This window comes from Xenopus laevis, chromosome 5S (assembly GCF_017654675.1).
Source record: "Xenopus laevis strain J_2021 chromosome 5S, Xenopus_laevis_v10.1, whole genome shotgun sequence".
Lineage (NCBI taxonomy): Eukaryota > Metazoa > Chordata > Amphibia > Anura > Pipidae > Xenopus > Xenopus laevis.
In genome coordinates, this window is record NC_054380.1 from 77,902,638 (window position 1) to 77,926,614 (window position 23,977).

Sequence of the window (23,977 nt, forward strand, 5' to 3'; positions counted from 1 at the left end):
GTCTGTGAAACATTGGTGTGTACAAGATTTACCGTGCACCCCTGCCTTTATCAAGATTGATTTTGGAGTGCGGATACTCATCTGAATATATATATATATATATATATATATATATATATATATATATATATATATATATATATATATATATATATATATATATATATATATATATATATATATATATATATATACATACCTCCCAACATTTTGGAAGTAAAAAGAGGGACAAAAATTTTTTTGCCGCATGTAGCACAGCAATTTTTGACCACACCCCTTTCTGTGGCCACACCCCCTAATTACCATGTTTGTTTTACAAAATCTGGCAGGTTATGAAAGTTTGAAAATATTTCTCCTTATCTAAACTGTTTTTTGTGTCTCAAAATTGTTACAAAGTATCTTATTTGCACCTGTTAGCTATTCTGGGCTCTCTGCTAAAAGCCAATTAAGTGAGAAACTTTGTTTCTTTTTCTGGCTGTTCAGTGCAGAGAAAAGAGGGACTTTCCAGTACAAATGAGGGACTGCGGGTTGAGCTGTCAAAAGAGGCACTGTCCCTCCGAAAAAGGGACAGTTGGGAGGTACGTATTACCCACATCCTTTGACAGACAGGTGGCAACCATAGTGTTAAGTATGTTTTTGAATTTTATATTTTGGACATTTGTATTTTTATTCGGACATTATGGGGGTGATCTTCTGTTCTGAAACCTCAAAGGTTTGTGTGTGGGTTTAGTCGTATTACTGATTAGCCTCACAGAGCATTAGCATTTTGGTTGCCAAGTAAATAGTAGAATAAGGCAAATAATTCAACAATAAAAAAGTGACTAATTATAAACTTACACATATGTACATATACTGCACATTATACTATATAAAAGTCTGCGCATGCTCAGTTATTACTTCCGTGTTTAGCCCTCTTCATATGTAAACGGAAGTTGCCTCAGTCGCGGAGTTTGTTGTGGAGAATCGGAAGGTTCCGGGTTTTTTTTCTACTGCGCCTCTGCTCGTATTCCTCTTGGCTGCTTCTGTTTCGGTAGAGGTTTCCAATGGCGATGAATTATAATGCGAAGGAGGAAGATGGACATCCCACGTCAGGCGTGGGTCCTACTTTAGGGAAGAGCAAAAAGCCCGATAATACGGCCTTCAAACAGCAGCGCCTCCCTGCCTGGCAACCCATTCTCACAGCTGGCACCGTCCTACCAGCTTTCTTCATCATCGGGACCTTGTTTATTCCCATCGGGATAGGCATATTTGTCACCTCCAATAATATTCGCGAATTCGAGGTAAGGCCGCGCTCTGATAGACCTTTTCATGGGCGTGTGGCAGGCTAGACTCATTGTGATGTGCTATGTCTGGTTGTACGACACGCTTACAATATAAGGTGTTGTTAAATACTGCTGTATACTGGTCCATAATAAAACAAGTATTAATATAGTCGCATTACTTACTAACCCATGGCTTCCTGAGCACAAACATACCAGGGTATATAGTAAGGAACTGCCAAGTGATTGAATCATCTACAACCTGTGACGCAACTGAGGAATCTCAGATCTGTCAACATATTCATTAAAGGGGTGGTTCACCTTTAATGGTTGGGGCAGATGAGCAGATTGCTGGCCATGGATGCAAAGATCTGATCGTTCGAATCCTCGAATGATCGGACTTCATTATCTCCTGACCTGCCACTAATCTTTCAGATGAAATAAAGTAGTAAAAGAACAGATCAGCCGATGTTCTGCCCCTGACAGCAATCATATGAAAGTTATGTCCGACAAAGCTGGTGACAGTCTCCCACTGAAAATCATATGGTCGGCCATACATGCAGAGATATATATTTATATATATATATATATATATATATATATATATATATATATATATATATATATATATATATATATATATTTTATCGGCAGCCGACAGAAATCTTTTAACCTGGCCGATCGACCAAAAGATCGATCTCCATGGGGAGAAAAATGTCAGGACTCTACAGACACACAGTCCAAAAATCGGATCTTTGTGTCTATGGCCAATTTAATTTGTGTGAGAAATAGGCAGAACTGTGAGAGATATCACAGGAAATATGTGTTCTTACTGACATTTCCATGGCGCTTGCTCAATCACTTTTCCTTTAAATGTATGAGCCTCAAAAAAAAAAAAAAAAAAAAAAAAAAAAAAAATATGTATGAGCCTCTTAAAGAGGTTGTTCACCTTTAAATTAACTTTTAGTATGACATAGAGAGTGATATTCTGAGACAATTTGCAATTGGTTTTCATTTTTTATTATGTTTTTTTTACTTATTTAGCTTTTTATCCAGCAGCTCTCCATTTTGCAATTTCAGCAGTCTGGTTGGTAGGGTCCAAATTACCCTAGAAACTGTGCATTGATATGAACAAGAGACTGCCATATGAATTGGAGAGTCCCTGAATACAAAGATTAGTAATAAAAAGCAATAACAATACATTTGTAGCCTTACAAGGAAAACATGAAGGCCTTAAAATTAGCCATTCTATAACATACTAAAAGTTGACTTAAAGGTGAACCACCCCTTTAAAGGAATTGTTCAGTGTAAAAATAAAAACTGGGTAAATAGGCTGTGCAAAATAAAAAATGTTTCTAATATAGTTAGTTAGCCAAAAATGTATAAAGGCTGGAGTGATTTGATATATAACATGTCAGTCTGAACACTACTTCCTGCTTTTCAGTTCTCTTGGTTTACACTGACTGGTTACCCTGGTTACCAGGCAGAAACCAATCAGAGACATGAGGGGGGGCCACATGGGTCATATCTGTTGCTTTTGAATCTGAGCTGAATGCTGAGGATCAATTACAAACTCACTGAACAGAAATGTACCATGTGGCCCCCCTTCAAGTCGCTGACTAGATCAGAGTTATAGAGCTGAAAAGCAGGAAGTTGGATTCTGGCTGTTTTATTAGACATCTGTTCACTCCAGTCTTTATATATTACATTTTTGCCTAACTAACTATATTAGAAACATTTCTTATTTTGCACAGCCAATCTATTTACACAGTTTTTATTTTCACACTGAACTATTCCTTTAATGCCTGTTTTATACCTTCTCTGTAAATATATTAAAAGTGGTGGTTCACCTTTTGGTTAATTTTTAGTAAGCCTTTTTCTTCTAACTCTTTCCAGCTTTCAAATGTTGGTCACTGACCCATCTAAAATAAAAATGCTCTGCAAGGCTACACATTTATTGTTATTGCTACTTTATAGTACTCCTCTTTCTATTCAGGCCTCTCCCATTCATATTCTAGTTTCCTATGCCAATCAATGCATGGTTACTAAGGTAATTTGGACCCTAGCAACCAGATTGCTGCAACTGGAGAGCTGCTGAATAAAAAGCCAAATAACTCAAAAACCACATGTAATAAAAAATGGAAACCAATTGCAAATTGTCTCAGAATATCACTCTCTGCATCATACTAAAAATGATCAACCCTTTAAAATGTGATTGTGCACTTTATTTAAGGATCACGTTTGCATGCTATCTGATTAATAGAAATCAACAAAGTTTTTGGACAATGTGTGACTTTTAAATTTTTTTTTGGAATCACTGCATTAGAGAGATGGATGAGAATGTTGATGAGAAAGAGTGCTAGTATAAATGAAATGCACAGGAAATCATGCATATATTTAGAGAGTGATTATTTTGGGCCTATGATTAAAATGTAATGAATAAAGATTAATATTTGTGCTTGAAAAGCCTTCCCTTTGTTCTTTCCTTAGCATATTTTAATGTGGAAGCCCTTCACTTTTCACTGAAACTTAAATATACTAAATATACTCAATGGAGATATAATGGACCAGTTTATCAGGTCTAGAGTTAAATCTAAAAAGGATAATATACTTTTTTTTGTATGTATTCTATTTTGTTTGTGTATTTATGATTGCAAAGAATAATTTTGATTTTGATAATGTTAATGCTATAGCTGTGCTCATTGCCTTGGTTGCTTATATTTTATTTGTTTAGATTGACTACACTGGAATAGATCCTAGCAGTCCATGCTACAAGTGCTCAAATGTCACCTTGAATGGCCCGTCATGTAACTGCACTATCAATTTTACTTTGGACTATGCATTTGAGGTAAGTTTTGAAATAAAACTCCACATTATGATTTTTGTTTTGGTGTTTTTAATAGCACTGATTTGTTATATGTTGAATATATTTATTCATATGTGACACACAGGCCTGTGGATGCAGTGTTTACATTCTCAGAGCCCATAAGTTAATAAAAAAGAAAGAAAAGAAACCGGCCTCAAATTTTTGGTCTGTATGGGTATATATATATTATATTAGAGATGTACCATATCCACTATTTTAGGGCTCAGCCAAATCCTGAATCCTTTGTGAAAGATTCGGTCGAATCTGAATGCTTATTTGCATGTGCTATGATGGGTTGTGTTACACTGTAAAACTAAGAGGGCTGGGAAGTGGCTCTTACAAGTTAAACTGGTCATTCACAGCCAAATTGGAGTCTGGTTTGGCTGCCCGTTTGCTGGTGCAAATGGCGCTGATCTGATCATTGGTGGTAGGGTCAAAGACAGGATCATATAGTGAGGCCTACAGAAATCTGTTTATGCATTATACGTAAGCCTATCTGAATAAGCTCATCTCAAAAATGGCTTGTATTTCCCCTTTAACCACCATGGCCTTTATGTAAAATAGAATTACAGTTATATGAATTCTGAAAGAGGTTGTTCACTTTTCAGCACTTTTTCAGTTGTTGTATTTAGATAGTTCACAAGAAATAAAGGATTTTTCCAATTGCTTGAAATTGTCTATTTGTGACTTTTTTTCTAATATTAAAGTGTAAAGTTTCATTCTTCACCTTCTTATGTATAAAGTAGCTCTGGGAGGCGGGGGGGGGGGGGTCGCAGACTCTGTAAACTGTTCTAAATTGATACATTTAGTTGCTACATTTCTTATCTTTGGCCCTGCTGAGCTGGATCCCTGGATTTCATTAAAGGATAACTAAACCCGCCCAATAATAAAAACCCGTACCCACTACCCTACATAGTCCGCCCTCCCTGCTTCGCCTCCCCCACATAGGTTATTACCCCTGAAAGTGCCCCTAATTCATTACTCATGTATTGGTGCAGAGTAAGTGCATCGGAGCTCATGGGTGCCATCTTCCAGCTCGTCTGTATTCTTTGTGAAGTGCACACCTTAATGGCGGATGCCATAGACTCAATTTTAATGAAATAATTCAAATCTTTAAAAATGATTTTCTTTTCTCTGTAATAATAAGCAGTACCTTGTACTTGTTCCTAGCTAGAAAATAATTAATCATTATTTGAGTCAAAATTTAGTTTAATCGATGTTTTATGATGACATATGCGATATGGAGATACAAATTATGGAAAGATTCCTTTTCATATGAGCTTTGATTTCTATTATGTATTATCAGCCAGAATAAATGCCAGGAATCTACTAAATACAATGGGATGTGCAGTATGCATTCAACATTTATTGTGTCATATCGTGACCCTGAGCTTTTTCAGGTGCTATTCATGGACTTTCAACTATTTCATATGTTTTTGTTCACGTTCTATTCCATAGTCCTTTTGATTTGTGGCTATATTAGGTCATAGCAAGCAAAAAAGAATATATATATATAGTGGGTTAAAGGTGCATAAGCATTGTCTGAATTGTCAAAAATTTATATAAATGTATTTTCTATACAAGCATATACTGTAATAGAACCTGTGTTTATATGTCCTGAAATAGATGCCGTTTTGTTGTGGTCAGGCAAACTAAAATTTACAGTGTTTTGACCTAGTCACCTGGGGAATGTTAAATCAGGTTTCTACTGTAAGTGATTCCCAGATTAAAAGGAAACCATAAAAAGACTGCCTGTGACAAGCCCTCCCTCCCCATTTAGTCTCACAAAATGATCAAACCCTGCCCTCACCTTGTTCCATTGTGAAGTGATGGATTCTTGGGCTTGAAGTCCCTCTTCTTTCAAAAGAATCTGTGCACCCTTCAGTATGGAAAGTAGAGAGTTTATGTCCCAAAATCCACGTTTACACATTTAAACTTAAGGAAGCACAGATATGAATCTTTTGTACATAAGCCCAACTGAATTAACTCATGTCAAATACATAGGTGTATTTTCCCTTTGATAAACATTGTTTTTAATGTACAGTATCAAAATATTTATATGTATGTTGAATCTATTTTGCAGAGCAATGTTTTTATGTATTATGGACTGTCAAACTTCTATCAGAATCATCGCCGTTATGTCAAATCTAGAGATGATAGTCAACTAAATGGAGACAAAAGTTCTCTTACAGTAAGTATCATTACCTGTTATGTTTAACCTGTCCATTTGCAGGTAGTTCCTTGGTTTATGTTCATCTATGTAAATATGTAGCATTTGTTTACTGTGTTCATTCTCATATATAAATATCCTCGTACATGGAGATACTAACCCCCCCCCAGACGTTTTACTGGTGAGCCACATTTAAATGTAAAAGACTTGGAGAGCAACATGTAAAAAGTTCCTGGCGATGCCAAATATGTGCTTTGATTGATTGTTGGTAGACCCTATGTGGACTGGCAGCCTACAGGAGGCTCTGTTTGACAGTACACATGGTTTTTATGCAACTAAAGTTTGCCTCCAAGTCAAGAATTCAAAAATAATCACCTCCTTTGAGGTCACTGGGAGCAACACCCGAGTGGTTGGTGAGCAACATGTTGCTTGCCAGCTATTGGTAAACTGAGGCTCAACCAGATTCCAGGCAGTGCACTTGGAGTCCCTATGCCAAAACTTGTTTCCAGTGTAAGATAAAACATGAAAGTAACTTATGTTTTTAGTGGCCTTTAAAATATCTAAATATTTCTACAGAAATGGGATCTATTGTCTAGAAACCATTCTCCAGAAGGCTTCAAAACACAGCTCTGTAATATCTTTTCATGTCTCATTTAAACAACAATTATTAATTTTTAACTATACCACTGAACATTGCAAGTCTCTAAGAATATAATATGTATAATAATGCTTAATCTACATTAACCTTTTTCATAAAAATATACTTTTCTTGTAGTATGTGCCTTTGGAAAATTCCTAAATAGTATAATGCCATTGTATGTACTAAGGACTGCCCCCAGACTCATACAAATCCTTGTTTTCATATCCAAACCAAGAGGACATAAATAAGCATTTGAATGGTCTGAGCTCTCTGTTTTCCTATTATACTTTTTCCTGGTAGTGTTTGAACTGCATTGTTTCCTGAGGGAGCACACTGATTAGAGTCCTGTATGGGTCTGGTTGGACAGATCTGTTCCTAGCAAAACCCACATGCAACCTGACCTGCACCTGCCACCCCACTATACCACTTACCCAGGGTTTACTCACCACACAAACCAGTAGTGAAGTCACTCCAGAGGCAGATAAAAAAAGGAAAAAAAAAAAACTTGCTAAATGATAGTGTGGGAGGAAGGGCTAGACCTGAAGCTGAACCAGATACCCAGGCAAGATACCTGTGGACCGCCTGCCTGGTTGGTGAATCGGGAACTCTCTACCTAAAACCCAACTGCTTTGCAGTAATTTTACAGGTACCCAACCTGCTGCAAGTCTCTTGACACAGACCATCACAAAATTGTGGTTTAAGGTAAAAGGGAAATGACTGATATTAAATGATCTTTTCATATGGGCATACAGTAAATTCCTATGATATAAATTATCTGTTGGTTAAGTGTTTATTCTGATGGTAATGTTAAAAATTGTGGTCATTGTTACAGAAAACTACTTATTGAGAAACCCCAGGTACCATACCTGCAGTTATATGAGACAAACTCATTCCAACTCATTAAAGATAATAAGTAATACCCCTATATATGAAATACGTTTGTGGTTATGGTAAGCTGCTATGTAAGGCTAGAGAAATGAATCATGGGTGGCGTTATTTGTAACCTCATCAATTTTGCATAGATATACAAAATGGCGTTTACCTCTTCACAAGTTCATAAAACATAAAAATAACCAATGGAAAGTCTGATATCATAAATATCCAGGAGAAGTTAATAAACCGTATCACTTCATTTGTTTATTGCTAGAACATATAACATAAGCTTTAAAATTTAAAGACACTAGTTAATTATTTAAGTGAAACAAATCAATGAAAGCTGTGTTAATACTGGCGGTATTGTACAAGGTATTGTACCTTGTTTAGAAATACACTGACCTTGTTTGTTCTTCAGTGCCTTCTGCTTTAATAGTATTTAAAAAGTGTAAACAGCCTTCATGGAGGTCACAAAAACAATGCTTCAAATGCATGCATAAGGGCAGAGACACACGATGCGATTCGGGGAGATTAGTCGCCTGGCAACAAATCTCCTCTTCTTTAGGGCAACTTATCTCCCTGAACTGCCTTCCTGCCGTCTAAAATGAAAATTCGCCTGGCAGGGTGGCACTTGGAGGGCTTCGTTTCCTGAAGTCGCCCGAATTTGCGTCACAAGGAAACTTCGGAAAATGAAGCGCTCCCGCCAGCGATTTTCATTTTAGCCGATGCAGTTCGGGGAGATTTGTCGCCAGAATCTCCACGAATTACAGAGTGTGTCTCTGCCCTAATAAGTGCAGGATCCCACACATTTGATAGTGAGAGATTACAGGCACTTATTTTCCTCTGTAATGCTACTAGCTGGAGGTAGCCAAGGTTGCCCAGGAGTAATAGACTTGTTTTTAAAAAAAAAAAGCACTCTGAAAGGCAAAGCATTTGCACTGCTGAATAATACAATGGAATGCCATGATGTCATTTTGGTCAGATTGGTAGGTAGGCCTGCACCCAGAATTTGCCACAATGTACATTGAAGAATAGTTCTCCAGTACAGTTATAAAAAATTTGGATCCTTTGGATAAAATGGAGTCTATGGGAGATGACCATCCTGTAATTCTGAGCATTCTGGATAACAGAACCAGCCTAATGGGTTTAAATGATTTTAAAGTAAACTTGAGGTATGAAGATCCAAATTATGGAAAGATCCGTTATCCAGAATACCCCAGGTCCTAAGCATTCTGGATAACCGGTCCCATACCTGTTCTATGGAATGAATCCATGTGGCATATTGGTGAAATGGGCTAGCCTGTTTTGTTGTATTTGGCCATCAGATTGGTGAGATATGCAGAGCCATTATATTCTAGGGGCTCATGGTTTTTGTACAGCAGTAAGTCTGTAAGTATGCATGTCTTAACTAATACAAAATTCTCAGTTCAACCTATTTTTTAAAGGATAAATTTTACATAATATCCATCTTCAGTTATATTGCTCATCCTAACCTTACAGTATGTAACAATGCAAAAAAACAAACAGTTTTTAATTCATTTTGTCTCCTCAAAAATGTAATTATATCAGAGCTACAAAAAGTTATTTTCAGTTGAGAGACTAGGCTGGTATATACCCAGCTGTACATAATCTATAGTCTATAATACATTGTTGTATAATAGATAATAATAGATACAATTTCTGCATCCATTATTGAAAATGAGCACAGACATTAACTATTGTAGGTTCCCGTACAGTTCCTAAAGCTTGCAAGTCTCTACCAGTTAGTCCCTGCAGTCAGGTTTCCGTAGAAAAGGTGCCATGCTGCATTTGTTTGTGGCTTGGGACTTTTGCTTTCTAATGCTATCGCAGTGTAGATATCAAAAGCAATGTATTAAAATACATTGTAAGATCAATAATAAAAATGAGCAATAACAATTCATGTGTAGCTTTACAGAGCATTTGTTTTTAGATTAGGGACAGTGACCCCTATTTTAAAGTTGAAAAGTCAGAAGAAGGCAAATAATTAAGAAACTACCAAAAATGAAGACTGTTTGAAAGGTTGCTTAGAATGAACCATTTTTATCATATTAAAAGTTAACATAAAAGTGAACCATCACTTTAACTATGCTAATAGCTGAATTTGCTTTGAACAGAGGCAGAGCAGGGATGATTTTATCCCTTTAAGTAGTGTAAAGTGAAAAAGAAATAAAGCTAACGAAAGTGTTAGGCTTGTAATGGTGCAATTCTACTTTTAGTAATTTTGTTTTGAATTGCTTCTAATCATCATAATCATCCTAATAGTTTTTTTTTTTTCATATTCAATCTAAATATGTTATCAATTAATCTACAGAACCCAAGTAAGGAGTGTGAGCCGTACCGAATAAATGGAAGTAAACCTATTGCTCCGTGTGGTGCCATTGCCAACAGTATGTTTAGTGGTAAGTTATTACTGTTTTAGGCTTGAATTGGGAAATGTATTTGTTTTTTCAACAGTTGACCAGTAGGTTATATGTTTTTTTGGTAGCAATGCACAGGATTGTTCAGCTGCAGATGAATATCGAATCTTCTGCAAAGGATTTGGATGAATCCTAGTTTGCAAAATTCTGGGGAGAAAATCCACGCTGACAAAATTGGCAATTTCTCTAGTCGGCCCTCCTGTCAGTGCAGACGTAGTGGGCTATGTTATCCTTCACATCTGGAGGCAGGAAAGAAACTGTTGACTCATGACCCCTCCTCCTGATATAAGGACTGGCTCCACCCTCTCTCCTCAGTTCTTTGTCCTGCCTTAGGAGGTTATGGACATTTATTTTCCTTCTTACTACAATTCTTTTGATTTTCTCCTTTTCTTACAACTCTCGTAGGAATATACACCGAGGATGGAACATGCTGAGCTGTCCCCCCCCCCCCCCTTTTTGGTGCAACAATCTGAGCCCTTCTGCAATGCAGACACTGGCGGCTCATCATGGCCATAGGTGACATGCAGAGCTGTCACAGGCACACAACCTATAGGGTATGCAGAGCTACCCGCTATGCTGTCTAGGTTGTTACAAAGCCCTCGAGATCACAGGGCCACGATGGTTGACCAGTGCACAGCACCTAGCTGCTACAGGGTAAGTATACAAAAGACGCATGGTCAGCGCTCAACGATCTTACCATTAGAGTAAAGGACTCAGTAGTCCTCTAGTGATCGCTTAGTTTTCTGCACAGGTTTCTCCTCCTTTTTCGGAAAACAAGTACAAGCAGCCGCGGTGAAGGTGGGTTGCCTAGCAACCAACCACGCCGCAAAGACGCAGCAGGACTCTTTGCGCCGTTCACGCACTGACGTCATCATTACCGGCCGCACTCAGCTCATCACGGGTGTTCTTCGCACCGATCCATATGTCGCATTGACGTCATCAGGCACGCCTGCTCCTTAACTCGGCAGCTCACGCATCGGCTCTAGTTCAGTTCTAGCAAAGCATGTCTACACCACACTAGCTAATAGTGAGCGGAAACAGCAGCATAAGGAGGGAGGTTTATATCACTCTCAGCCTGCAGACTTCTAGACAAGGGTGAGTGCACAACACATTTTTGATCTTGATACATCCAATAAACATGGAGAAATCAAACTCTCTCACCGAGTTAAGGGCATATATACAGTCCATAAAGAAAACAAAAAAACCTGAAAAATTACCAAAATGTAAAACTTGTAGGCATTCATTAAGGAGGTTGGAGAGAAATTATTGCTCAGACTGTAAGGTCAGCACCAAAACTGCAGATGTCCAAGGACCACCTATATTATCCCCACAATATAACATGTCACAACCACCTCCTGACCCAGCCAATACAGATGATAGGAGGCCATCTCCTGGGCCCATTTTGCCTCCATCACCATGGACCGCCACCCCATTGCAGGTCTCATGGGACGCTTCTCCAATTCCACCCTGGAATCAACCAAGCTCCTCAAATCAGGTCCCACCACAATTTGGAGATTTCTTACAATGGATCATGAAATCTGTCCAACCTTTTCCTACTGTTGAAAATACACCATCAGGTAGACAAAACAAGAAGCGTAAAGCCGCACTCACATTAGACTCCGCTTCGGAATCAGAGGAGGTCTTAGCTTCAGATTCAGAGCAGGAAGAAATTCCCTGTCTAGAGAAAGACACGTCTGATCACACTACTGACTCAGAAGATGAACCCATACAAACTTCTAACCCAGAAGTGACTAAAAAACTGCTTAGGGAAATGATGCAAACACTGGAGATTAAAGATGAAACAGTAGCGCTATCTAAGGCTGACAAGTTACTAGGCGTCCAGAAAAAATCTAAATGAACTTTCCCAGTGTTCAATTCAGTCACACAAGCAATTGAAACTGAATGGAATCAACCAGAGAGGCGAATTGCCCTCACTCAACGTTTTTTCAAAAAATTTCAAAAAATTCCAGAGGAACATCACAAGAAGTGGGAGAAAGCCCCTAGAGTTGATTCGGCGGTAGCATGCCTGTCCAGACACACTGCATTGCCTGCTGAAGAAGCGGCATTAAAGGACCCGTTAGACCGCCGCATGGAATCTACCCTTAAGAGATCTTATGTCCAAGTGGCAGCAATTCTGAGGCCAGCAATAGCCTCGGCGGTTTTAGCCCGTATGGCAAAACATTGGGTACAGGAAATTGCCACACATCAACCGTCATCAGCACATGTTGCAGTCAGAAGTAGACAAACTCGTTACCACATTCTCATTCCTTGCCGAGGCAGCCATGGAAATTACCAGGCTGGCAGCTAAGGCAACAGCAAATACTGTTGTTACTGTTGGACTTCACCATTTGATCACAGTATCTGATACTTTATGGATGGATGTTTTTGATTACAATGTTTAATATATGTTTTAGATAATGTTTTTATTATTTTGTATAAGCAACCTGTTTTTGCTCCATATGGTTATTATTCAGGCATCATGCACTATGGCATTCCATTTTAATAACCTGCCCTTTTATTCTCTTTTATTCTCCCCCGATTTTATAGCCGCATGCCCACATCAATATGATCAACACTCCCCTATTTCTTATATGTGTACTCTCACGCACTTTTATGTACCTATTTCACTACTCTGTCCCATCCAACATGGCGGCTAAGTAACCCCCACACTGCCCCTCCCAACATGGTGACTATTTACTTCCTATACTATAGTATTGAACCTTTTGCCTTAACCCCGCCCCCTATGATGCACTTCCTGTTTGTAAGATGCTGGTTCCCCTCCAAACTCTCACTATAAAAGACACTCGGGCGTCCTCCGCCGGCACAGAGGTGCTAAGTGTGTATACTACTGCCAGATGGTGAGTCTTGTTATTTATTACCACACACCACTCTATGCCTTATATGTTTATATTAACTTTGCAGCCCCACTATGTTTTTGCTCACTGCACTTTCTTCTTACCCTATTTACTTCACCTGTATAATTGTTGTATCCTCCCTGCACCATACCTTTATCCCAGAATAATGACCACCATACATATTTTGTAATACAGAAAAGCTTTTGTTTTGACGAATAAGCATACAGCATACTATTTGTCACTTTGGTCTCTGAAATTCACAGCTGTAACTCTTATGTTTATTGCCTGAAGAAGCGGGTCTGAGCCCGTGAAACGCGTTGTACTGATTGGAGTTCGTTAATAAATTTTGACTGCTTAATTACAGTCGTTTTGTGTCTGCTTGGAGGCGGTAAGTCCACTTCTGCCTCCTCTGATTACCAAGTTTTTGTTTTTTAACTCATTTATATCCTTTTATTCTTTTGGCGCCTCTGTTCTTTTTATACAATACTAAGTCCACCCTGGGTGGAGGGTTGATACCCTTTTTCTATCTACAGAGAGCGACTTCTTAATCCTGAGTGGGGTCAGGACAATCTCCCCACCTGCCTTTACAGTGGTTGCCTATTGGTAACCCTGGTTTGTGAGTATATGTTATCTACTCTTATTTCATTATCCCTTACCAATACATATTACACTATTGGGGCTCTTGGTGTTCTTTTTGTTTATCTTTTTGTTGTTACAAGACGTGCCTTATGGCTCAAACACTGGTCAGGAGACACTGCCTCAAAACTAAGACTCGTCACTTTGCTTCACAGGCGAATCCCTTTTTTGCCCAGATCTTAAACAGATCATTTCAGATGTAACTGGAGGGAAAAGCACCTTTCTCCCCACGGGAAAGAAACCAAGATTTGACCATGCAACTAAATAGGAAGAACTGGTCCTCTCAATCCAGACCCTTTCGGTCAACCTTCAGGTCAACTCCCTCCGACCAGACCAATAAGCGCAATAAACCACCTTGGCACCAACAGGCACGAACCAACTTTAAGAAGATTATTCTCAATAGAACCACATCGGCCTGACTCAGCCCCCCAGGGGCACCATCTAGTGGGCGGTAGACTACAAAGGTACCTGGGCGCTTTGGAAACACGTCACAGACTTGTGGGTACTAACAATAATTCGACAAGGCTATCGAATGCCTTTCACACCCCACCTTCCAGCCACCAGGTTCCGTACATCCACCACTACTCCCAACAGGGCGCTATTGCTCCAACAGGCAATCCAATCATTACTGCACGCGGAAGTAATACAGTCAGTTCCACAGCCCCAAAGGTTTCGAGGTTTTTACGCCAACCTCTTTCTAGTCAGAAAGAAAGACAGCATATTCAGGCCTGTGCTAATCCTGAAATCTCTCAACACCTTAGTCTCCAATCAGAAATTCAGAATGGAGTCCATTCGATCAGTCATAGCCACTATGGAACCAGACTATTTCATGACATCCATAGACCTTCAGGATGCCTATCTCCACATAGCCATTTACCCCGAGTCCCGCAGATACCTACGCTCTGCTATAGGCAATCTACATTACCAGTTTACTGCCTTGCCCTTTGGTCTTTGTACTGCACCACGGGTTTCTACCAAGCTACGAACACCTGTAGTAGCCTACTTCAGAACATTGGGGATCAAAATTCTACCCTATTTGGACGATCTACTTATTTCTGCACCTTCGGCAGCTCAAGCAGCCAAAGACACTCACACCTGCCTCCAAGTGCTATCCCAGCATGGATGGCTGATAAACTACCACAAAAGTACGCTTCAGCCAACCCAGACCATCCGGTTTTTGGGTCTGGAGTTCAACTCGCAGTTATGGAGAGTATTCCTGCCACAAGACAAGATGGACAGACTGATCCACGCAACCAGAGTTTTCAAGACTTCACAGACAACCTCAGCAGAGGACTGTCTACTCCATCTGGGGTTCATGGTGTCGGCGCTAGAAGCGATCTCATTCTCCAGATTCCACCTTCGACCACTTCAAAACAATTTTCTGAGCCAGTGGAACAAGAACCACAAAGACTTAGACCAACTCTTCACCATATCCAGCATAACACTTCAGAGCTTGGAATGGTGGATGGACCCAGTCAATCTCCACAAGGGCAGGAGTTGGGCCCCCTCCTAGTGGGAACGATCTGAATGCGGCGTTCGTGGACGCCTTCGTCATACCCTGGAACTTCCAAAAAGTGTACGCGTTTCCACCCCTGGCCATACTGCCCAGGGTAATCATGAAAATAAAACAAAGCAATGCCACCACTATCCTGATTGCACCCGATTGGCCAAACAGAGTGTGGTACACGGACTTAATTCAACTGTCTGTATCCAAACCATCGCGATTGCTGGACCGTCCCGATTTACTCACTCAGGGACCAATCACCCCAATTTACCAATGCTGCGTTTAACGGCATGGCTCTTGAGACCGACTGGAGGACCCAACAGGGGTACTCACAGAACGCCATAGACATTTTACTTCAAGCTTGCAAACAGTCAACAACTCGAGTATATCATAAAGTATGGAAAACTTCTTTAGCGTGGTGCCATCAACATAGTTTGCACTGGGACACTATTTCACCATATGTTGTCACTGAGTTCCTCACTGATGGTTTCAGGAAAGGTCTAGCTCTACGTACTCTTAAATCACAAGTGTCAGCTCTGGCAGTCTTAACTCATGTACGTTGGGCTGACAGACCGGAAATTCAACAATTCTTTAAGGGGGTAGTGAGAACGCGGCCCCCGATAAGACAGCCACTTTCAACCTGGTACTTGCCACTGGTGCTGAATGCTTTACAAAAGCCACCCTTTGAACCACTCGCTTCATGTGACCTTAAGTGGTTATCCCTCAAAGTCTTCTTAGTAGCCATCACGTCCGCAAAGCAAGTGTCAGAACTGGCAGCCCTTTCCTGCAAAGAACCTTGGATTTCCATCCATACCGACAAGATAGTACACAGAATGGTGCAAAGTTTTCTACCCAAAGTGGTGTCTGAATTCCACATAAATCAGGACATTGTCTTACCATCTTTTTGCCTCCAGCCAACTAAAGATTGAGAGAACCGCCTACACACACTGGATGTAGTGAGAGCATTAAAAATCTACATTAAGAGGTCATCGCCTTACCGACTCACAGACAGCTTGTTTGTTTCCTATGCGGTATTCCACAAGGGACTAGCCATCTCAAAAAGGACGATTGCTCGATGGTTAGTAGAGACTATAAACATAGCCCATGATTTTGAAAAAAAGCCCAGGCCATTCGCAGTCAAAGCTCACTCCACAAGGGCATAGAGCACATCTTGGGCACTACAGAATATGGCAACTGCCGAACAGATTTGCAAGGCAGCCACTTGGGCTTCACCAAATACTTTCATTAAGTTCTACATGTTAAATGTTTTGCATCACAAGCGGCCGTGTTTGGTCGAAAAGTTCTCCAATGCGCAATGAATAGGCAAATTAAGCTACTCAGTTTCAGTTATACCCACCCTAATTGAGGGACAGCTTTTGGACGTCCCACTTCGTCTGCACTGACAGGAGGGCCGACTAGAGAAAAAGGGATTTTGTACTCACCGAAAAATCCTTTTCTAGTAGGCCCGAACTGTCAGTGCAGTAAGTCCCACCCATGCTGATTTTAGTATGGGTTCCGGACATCTTCTTTCGCTATCTTTTTCTATCTGTTGTCTCTTGCTCTTTTATCTGATATGTCTCCACCAGCTGAGCTTTTCAAACGAACTGAGGAGAGAGGGTGGAGCCAATCCTTATAACAGGAGGAGGGGTTATGAGTCAACAGTTTCTGTCCTGCCTCCAGAGGTAAAGGATAACATAACCCACTACGTCTGCACTGACAGTTCGGGCCTACTAGAAAAGGGTTTTTCGGCGAGTACAAAATCCCTTTTTCTGTAGTCACATTCTTTTGACAGGTTTGAGTTCGATTTGTCCAGGCACTTGGATTTGGCAGACTCCTGTAAAAAGGACTCATGTTTGGCAGAATCCCTGTGTATCTCTACTGTTTGGTTTCTATCGGTTACTGGTAGTAAATTATATTCTGTAACATGGAAGTGTAAAGTGTGGTGTGAGACTCGCAAAAATGAAAACAATAGTGAGTCAGCCTATGAGTAAATGCCCCAATAGGCATGAAATACATTTGGCCTTTTTCTTTCATGCCCTAATAAATGATTTTGTATTTTTAATCACTATTGTTTTGATTTTTAGGAGTCTCACTCCAGACTCTCAAGTTTCAGTTTGTTAAAGGAATTGTTCAGTGTGAAAATAAAAACTGGGTAAATAGATAGGATGTGCAAAATAAAACATGTTTCTAATATAGTTAGTTAGCCAAAAATGTAATCTATAAAGGCTGGAGTGGATGTCTAACATAATAGCCAGAACATTACTTCCTGCTTTTCAGCTCTCTTGGTTTCCACATATTGGTTACCAGGCAGTAACCAATCAGTGACTCGAGGGACGTCCACATGGGTCATAACTTTTGCTTTTGAATCTGAGGCATCAATTACAAACTCACTGAATAGTTATGTCCCATGTGGCCCCCTTCGAGTCGCTGACTAACTTTGAGATAGAGAGCTGAAAGCAGGAACTAGTGTTCTGGATATTATGTTAGACATCCAGTCATTCCAGCCTTTATACATTACATGTTTGCCTAACTATATTAGAAATATTTTTTATTTTGCACAGGCTATCTATTTACCCAGTTTTTATTTTCACACTGAACTGTTCCTTTAAATGCACCCTCAGACTGGGGTGAATTGTGAGATTTTCCCTTATTTCTATTTTCTTTAGTTGGAATTTAGTATGTTTGGTGTGGTGCCTTTAATTTTTTTATTGATTTGGAATCCGTGACCGCTTATTCATCCTTGCCTTTTGCTTCAGTCAGTAAATTATACTGCTTTTTTTGTGCAGTTATGGGATAGTTATCCAGGAAGCTCCAAATTACAGAAAGGCCATCTCCCAGAGACTCCATTTTATCCAAATAATCCACATTAAAATGTATTTTCTTTTTCTGTGTAATAATAAAACTGTGCCTTGTACTTGATGCCAATTTAGATAAAATGAATTGTTACTAGAAGCAGCCTACTGAGTTTATTTAAGGACAGATTTATTAAGGGTCGAATAGTGAATTTGAATATTCAATTTTTTTTCTTGGTCAAAACTCTCAAATTCATATTGTGAATTATCCAAACTCGAAGATTTATCAAACCTATACCCTGAGAATAATTTGAATCAGACCATTCGCCATCTAAAACCCGCAGAGTTCATGTATAAGTCAATGGGAGAGGTCCAGTGGCCCATTTAAAGATGTTAATCGCCTTCCTGACATTTGAGTTTTTTTGGAGAAAAAAATAGATTTGTGTTTTTGGGTCGGTAATATTCGTTCAAGTTTTAGATATTCGATTTTTTTCTGAAATAGCCTCCCAATCGAATTTCAAGTATTATATTCAAATTTATTAAAACAAAAATTCACATGAATTTGAAATTACATCTTTGATAAATGGGCCTTAATGTTTATATGATTTTCTAGTAGACTCAAGGTGTGAGGATTTCCAATTACGGAAAGATCCGTTATCCAAAAAGCCGCAGAGTCTGAACATTCTGGATAATCCCAGACCTGTATTTTCTTTTCATTGTGGTAATTTGTATATCAGCAGAAACTGGGAATGAAACATGGTGCTGTCACTTTTTTTTATTTTTATTTTTTTTTAAATTAGACTGAGTTTACTGCACAGTTTTTTTGTTTTTTTATGATAATTTGAATATTGACTGTCTATATAAAGCAGGATTTCATAAACATTTCCACAGGGGACCAGGTTTATATTTGGCAGTCAGCTTAGTGACCCAAATGAACTGGCTTACAATGACTTTTTTATTATAACTTTTACTACTAGTAGGTTAAAAATCAATTATATAGATGAATGATATCAATTAAGATGTAAAAAGTCCAGTTTGAGTTTACCAAAGCAGTTAAATCGACAGAGAATTACAATTTCAAAGAGAAAGTTTGTATATTTGTATGCAGCACACTAAGTAGGCATTGGACAATTGATCAGTGTAACAGGACAAGAAGAGCTGTTTAAGGGTTAGTTCACACGAGGAGATTCAGGGAGATTTTGTCGCCTGGTGACTAATCGCCTCGTCTTTTGAGCAACTATCTCCCCAAACTGCCTCACAACTTTGGGCAACTATATCGCCGCGTGTGCATTAGCGCAGCCGACTTTTCATTGTAGCCTATGGGGAAAAACGCTGAGGCAGTTCGGGGAGATAGTCCCTCAGAAGACGAGGCGATTAGACACTAGGCAACAAAATCTCCCCGAATCTCCTTGTGTGAACTAACCCTAAAAGGACAGTAACACTAAAAGAGGCTGTAGGTATGTATAAATATATTGTTTCAGCAGCTCTTATATATTTCTTGAAATACCTACTGTGTGGCTATAGGAGCTACCATTGCTTAAACTGCTTAGAATTTTATAAAGGAAAGCTGTTCCAGTTAATGATCCAGTTTTTGATGTTACTGTCCTGGTAATATATAAGGAGAATTAGAGTAGACATGGTAGCCGTTCTGTTGGCACCAGTAGTATAATATAAGTGACATACCACATTAAGATTCTCTTTCTTCTTCTTTTTTTTTTTGATATATATATAGACAAACTCAGTTTGTTTCAAATTGTAAATGGTGTGGAAAAAAAGATCCAACTCACCAAAAAAGGCATTGCTTGGTGGACAGATAAAAATGTGAAATTCAAAAATCCAACTGGAAATACAAGTAACCTAGAAGCCATTTTCTCGGGTAAGTAAAACAACCAGACTATATGTTGTTGGTTTTTTATAAACAATGTGTATTAGAGATTGTTGTTTGGTTTTTTTTTTTTTTTTTTTTTTTTTTTTAGTGGGGGTATTTTAATTGATGTAGTCCATAATTAGTCAGTTCCAATGTCTTGATACTACTGCTTTACATATTGCTTAGAGTAGGGACTGTCCAAACTGGTGATCTTCAGATGATTCAGGGATTGTCCAAACCTTTTGTCCAAACAGTTTACCAGGAATAAAAACGTTTTCCAACTATCTGTGACTGTTTTTTCAATACTGAAGCTTAAAATTAAATTTTTCACTTCGTCTTTGTAAAGCAGCTCTGGCAGGGGGGTCACTGACTCTGTAACTGTTTTAAGTTGATACATTAAGTTGATACATTTCTTATGTTTGTCCCTTCTAAGCAAAATGCCTGGGTTTCATTAAAGGCAAGCTGTTAGAATTGATACAATAGTTGCTAATATTCCAAAGATACTGCTGAGAAATGTATCAACTAATTCTATCAACTTGTAACAGTTCAGAATGCTCCTGGATCACTGAGCTGCCAGACTGAAACACTAGAGACAGGAACATTTAACTTCAAACTTACATTTTGTGGAAAATTATGAAAAATAAAAGATTGAAAACAATTTGAAAAGGTATTTTTTTTTCTGGTGAAAAATTTGCAAACAACTGAACTGTAAAAAGTGTTTGGAAGGTGAACAACCTCTTTTACCCTCAGGTAATTTTGTCAGTTATTGGAAACATTTGTATATTGGCCACAACTGTACAAAACCAAAGGATGGCACACCCAATTAATATTGTAAATGGCTTTTTTGGGGCTGTAAACATCCAGTACTCGGATGTTCCTGGGAAATAAAAGGCATACCACTGTTATCTTTTTTGTTCAAAGTGGAGTAAAATATTATGCATATGACTTCTGTATATATACAGAACAGGTACACCCAATATGTTTGGGATTATTATTTTTGAAAGCTTGTGTTTATTGCTTTTCAAAAGGGAGGGAAGGGGTTGGGGGATAAGAGGTGATAATACAAAAGGAAAAAGAAAAACACAAAGTAAAGTTTACATATAAATGTCTGCTGTACAAATTCAGTGATATACATCATATTTAGTTGTTACATACTAGATACTGTAATTAATGGAGATAGTCGCACAGTGTGGGTCAATACATTACACATTCACGGTTCTTGTTCTGAGTGTAATTCCAACCAGGGGGACCAGACTTTATCAAATTTGGTGGGGCACCCTCTCGCTTCATATGTCAATTTTATATTTACCAAAGCCTTTTCTATCAATGGCAACCACTGTTGCAAGGTGGGGGGGGGGGGGCTGGGCGGCCATCCATTTCATGACCAGTGCTTTTTTAACATAGATTAAAAGAGTTATAATAAGAATTCTGGTCTTAACCAGGGGAAGTACGCCTTCTACTATTCCCAGCAAGCATATTTCTGGCATGTGGGCCCCAGGGAAAACCAGGTGCTCCTGTAGGTGTTCCAGATTCACCACTTCTGTCCAGTACTGGGAAACTGGTGGGCATTCCCACACTATATGGTAAAATGTAGCTTCTGGGTGGTGACATTTGGGGCACCTGGCTTCAGTAGCTCCCTCATGTTTTTAACCTGTCTGGCTTGATGTATAGCTGATGTCCGTGACTTCTTCCCAGTCATTTGGTTCCAGTGATGGGATAACCACTTTTGTTGGGCTTTATCAAATGGTGCCGGTAGGCAAGTGATTAGTGACTTAGAAAGCTTAGAGACTAGTTTGTTATTAACTGTTACTATTAATTATGATTTCTGTGGTTAGTATAAAGTATAATTTCTCCTTTTTGCATTGCGGTGAATCGGAATAGAAAAAGGTGGTTCTATTTTTGCTTATTTTATGTATGTCACACTTTAAAATGTTTTTTTTTTTATTCTGAATTCACGTTTGTGTAACCTTGATCTTTCAATGATTCCAGGTACAACAAAGCCCATTAACTGGAAAAAGCCAGTTTATGAGCTAGATCCAAGTGATCTTGAAAACAATGGATTCATTAATGAAGATTTTATTGTATGGATGCGTACTGCTGCTTTGCCTACATTCAGAAAGCTTTATCGTTTAATAGAGAAGACAGATGCTACATATCCAGCTCTGGAACCAGGCAATTACTCTCTTCATATTGAATACAGTATCCTTTGCAGCAAAATAGTAATGTTTTATGAGGGAAATACAGATTTTTTTTAAAGGTCCCTATTGCCAAAAGTAACCTTCCCTTTTAAGATACACAATATACAGTATATGCTCTTAGCAATATACTATACCAGAGGCTACTTTTTATGAAGTATTTATTGAAATCCATTTATTTTTAAAATAATTATTCTGCTGGAAATGTTTTAGTTTAATTTAGTATGATGTATACCTAGGCTGCTGGTTATAAGAATGCATGGATTTAAATTGATACTCTTAGGGGGCAGATTTATCAGTAAATACCAGTTTATACCAAAACTCACATTCGAGTTGTAACTCTGTCTGGTATTTATTAAGCAAAAAAAAAAAAACAACCTGAAATTTAAATGTAATAATTCAGGTCGATTGGAGTTTTCCTAGACAAAGCAAGTTTTTTGGTTGATTTGAGGGTTTTTATATGAAAATTTGATCAATTCGAGTTTTCGAGACATAAATCCAATCAATTCAAGCGATTCTAGTTTTTTGGGACATGAACTCGATCGTTACTGTTTTTTTCCCTGTCATTTTTCATTAGCGTTTTTGACATTTGGAGGCACATTTATCAAGGGTCGAGTTTCGAATTCTTGTGAGTTTTTTAAAACTCCCATAAACTCCAAATTCGACCAATTGAAATTTATTAATAAAGTCCAATTTTCTCAGCTCAGGTGAATTGAATCGACCTGAAAACTCGAATTGAATTTGATTTGAGTTAGAAAAACTCAAATTGATTTAAAAAAACTCGAATGTCAGGAAGGCTGCAAACATCACCAAATTGATCCCTGGACCTTTCCCTTTGACATATACAGTAATTCAGCAGGTTTTAGGTGGAGAATAGTAGAATCTGAGTTCTTAAAGGGCCAGAGTATGATATATCTCGAAATTCAAATTCGAATGAAAACTAAAATCGAGTTTGGATCATTCACAATTCGAAAAAGGGCCGGGCCGCGCTGCACAGGTGCCCAAGGCAAGCCGGCAGAGGCGCTGCCGGCTTAGCCCAAGTGCGCATGCGCAAGGAGGCGCTTGCATGCGCAAGAAAATCTGTAGTTTTTACTTCTTTTGCACTTCTGCGCATGCGCGAATGTGTGCATGCGCAAATTGCCGAGAGATACATTCGCGCGCATGCGCAGGAGCGCAAGAAGCTGTAAAAACTACAAAGAGTCGGGCACCGGACTGGGGGTAGGCGAGAGAGGAGGTGCGTGCCTGGCGCCCCCCCCCCCGGCTTTGCGCCCTAGGCAAGTGCCTACTCTGCCTACTCTGCCTACCCTGATTCGAAATTGAGAGTTTTGATCATGGGTTGGATACTCCAACTAGAAAATGACTGTAAAAACACTTTGAAATCTACAAAGACTTGTGTTTCAAACGAATTGCTGATAGTGGTACCTCTATGCATGTATAGTGTCCTAAAATTCAATAATTCTGGACTGCAATTCTTGCATTTATGAATACCTTTTTAGGACTCCCAGCCATTCGGACACCAGCATTCTGCCTACTGGGACATCTAGAGGGTCCTACCCTTTCATCTTGTGACAGGTTGTGATTGCAGCAGCTCCTACATTATGCAAAGAAAGCTATTTTGCTCACATAGAAAGCCCAGGAACCTCCTACCCTAGCATTATCAATGATAATCTTCCGAGCCACAAACTGACATATATAACGCGTGAATGCCCAGATAAGTTCAAGAAAATTTGGGGCAGGTGGCTTACTGAACCACAAACTGGCACTGTAGCCATATAATTTAAGGATTATGAAAGCTGCCAACCACGTTTGTACTGTAAGCTACAATCTATTGCATAAAGGAAATGCCCATCCTCTTATCTATCTCCCTTTTCTTACTCCTCTT

At 39.0% G+C, this 23,977-nt stretch overlaps 1 protein-coding gene across 1 annotated transcript in view; it reads left to right on the forward strand.

The window, feature by feature from the left end:
* The first annotated feature begins 911 nt into the window (after positions 1 to 911).
* Positions 912 to 23,977, forward strand: part of tmem30a.S (transmembrane protein 30A S homeolog) — a 29,224-nt gene continuing 6,158 nt past the window's right edge. The window contains exons 1-6 of the mRNA XM_041564670.1: positions 912 to 1,280; positions 3,994 to 4,107; positions 6,209 to 6,316; positions 10,141 to 10,228; positions 19,766 to 19,909; positions 21,890 to 22,099. Of these exons, the coding sequence (XP_041420604.1) occupies positions 1,044 to 1,280; positions 3,994 to 4,107; positions 6,209 to 6,316; positions 10,141 to 10,228; positions 19,766 to 19,909; positions 21,890 to 22,099 (901 nt within the window). The 5' untranslated portion in view covers positions 912 to 1,043. The remainder of the gene's footprint in view (positions 1,281 to 3,993; positions 4,108 to 6,208; positions 6,317 to 10,140; positions 10,229 to 19,765; positions 19,910 to 21,889; positions 22,100 to 23,977) is intronic.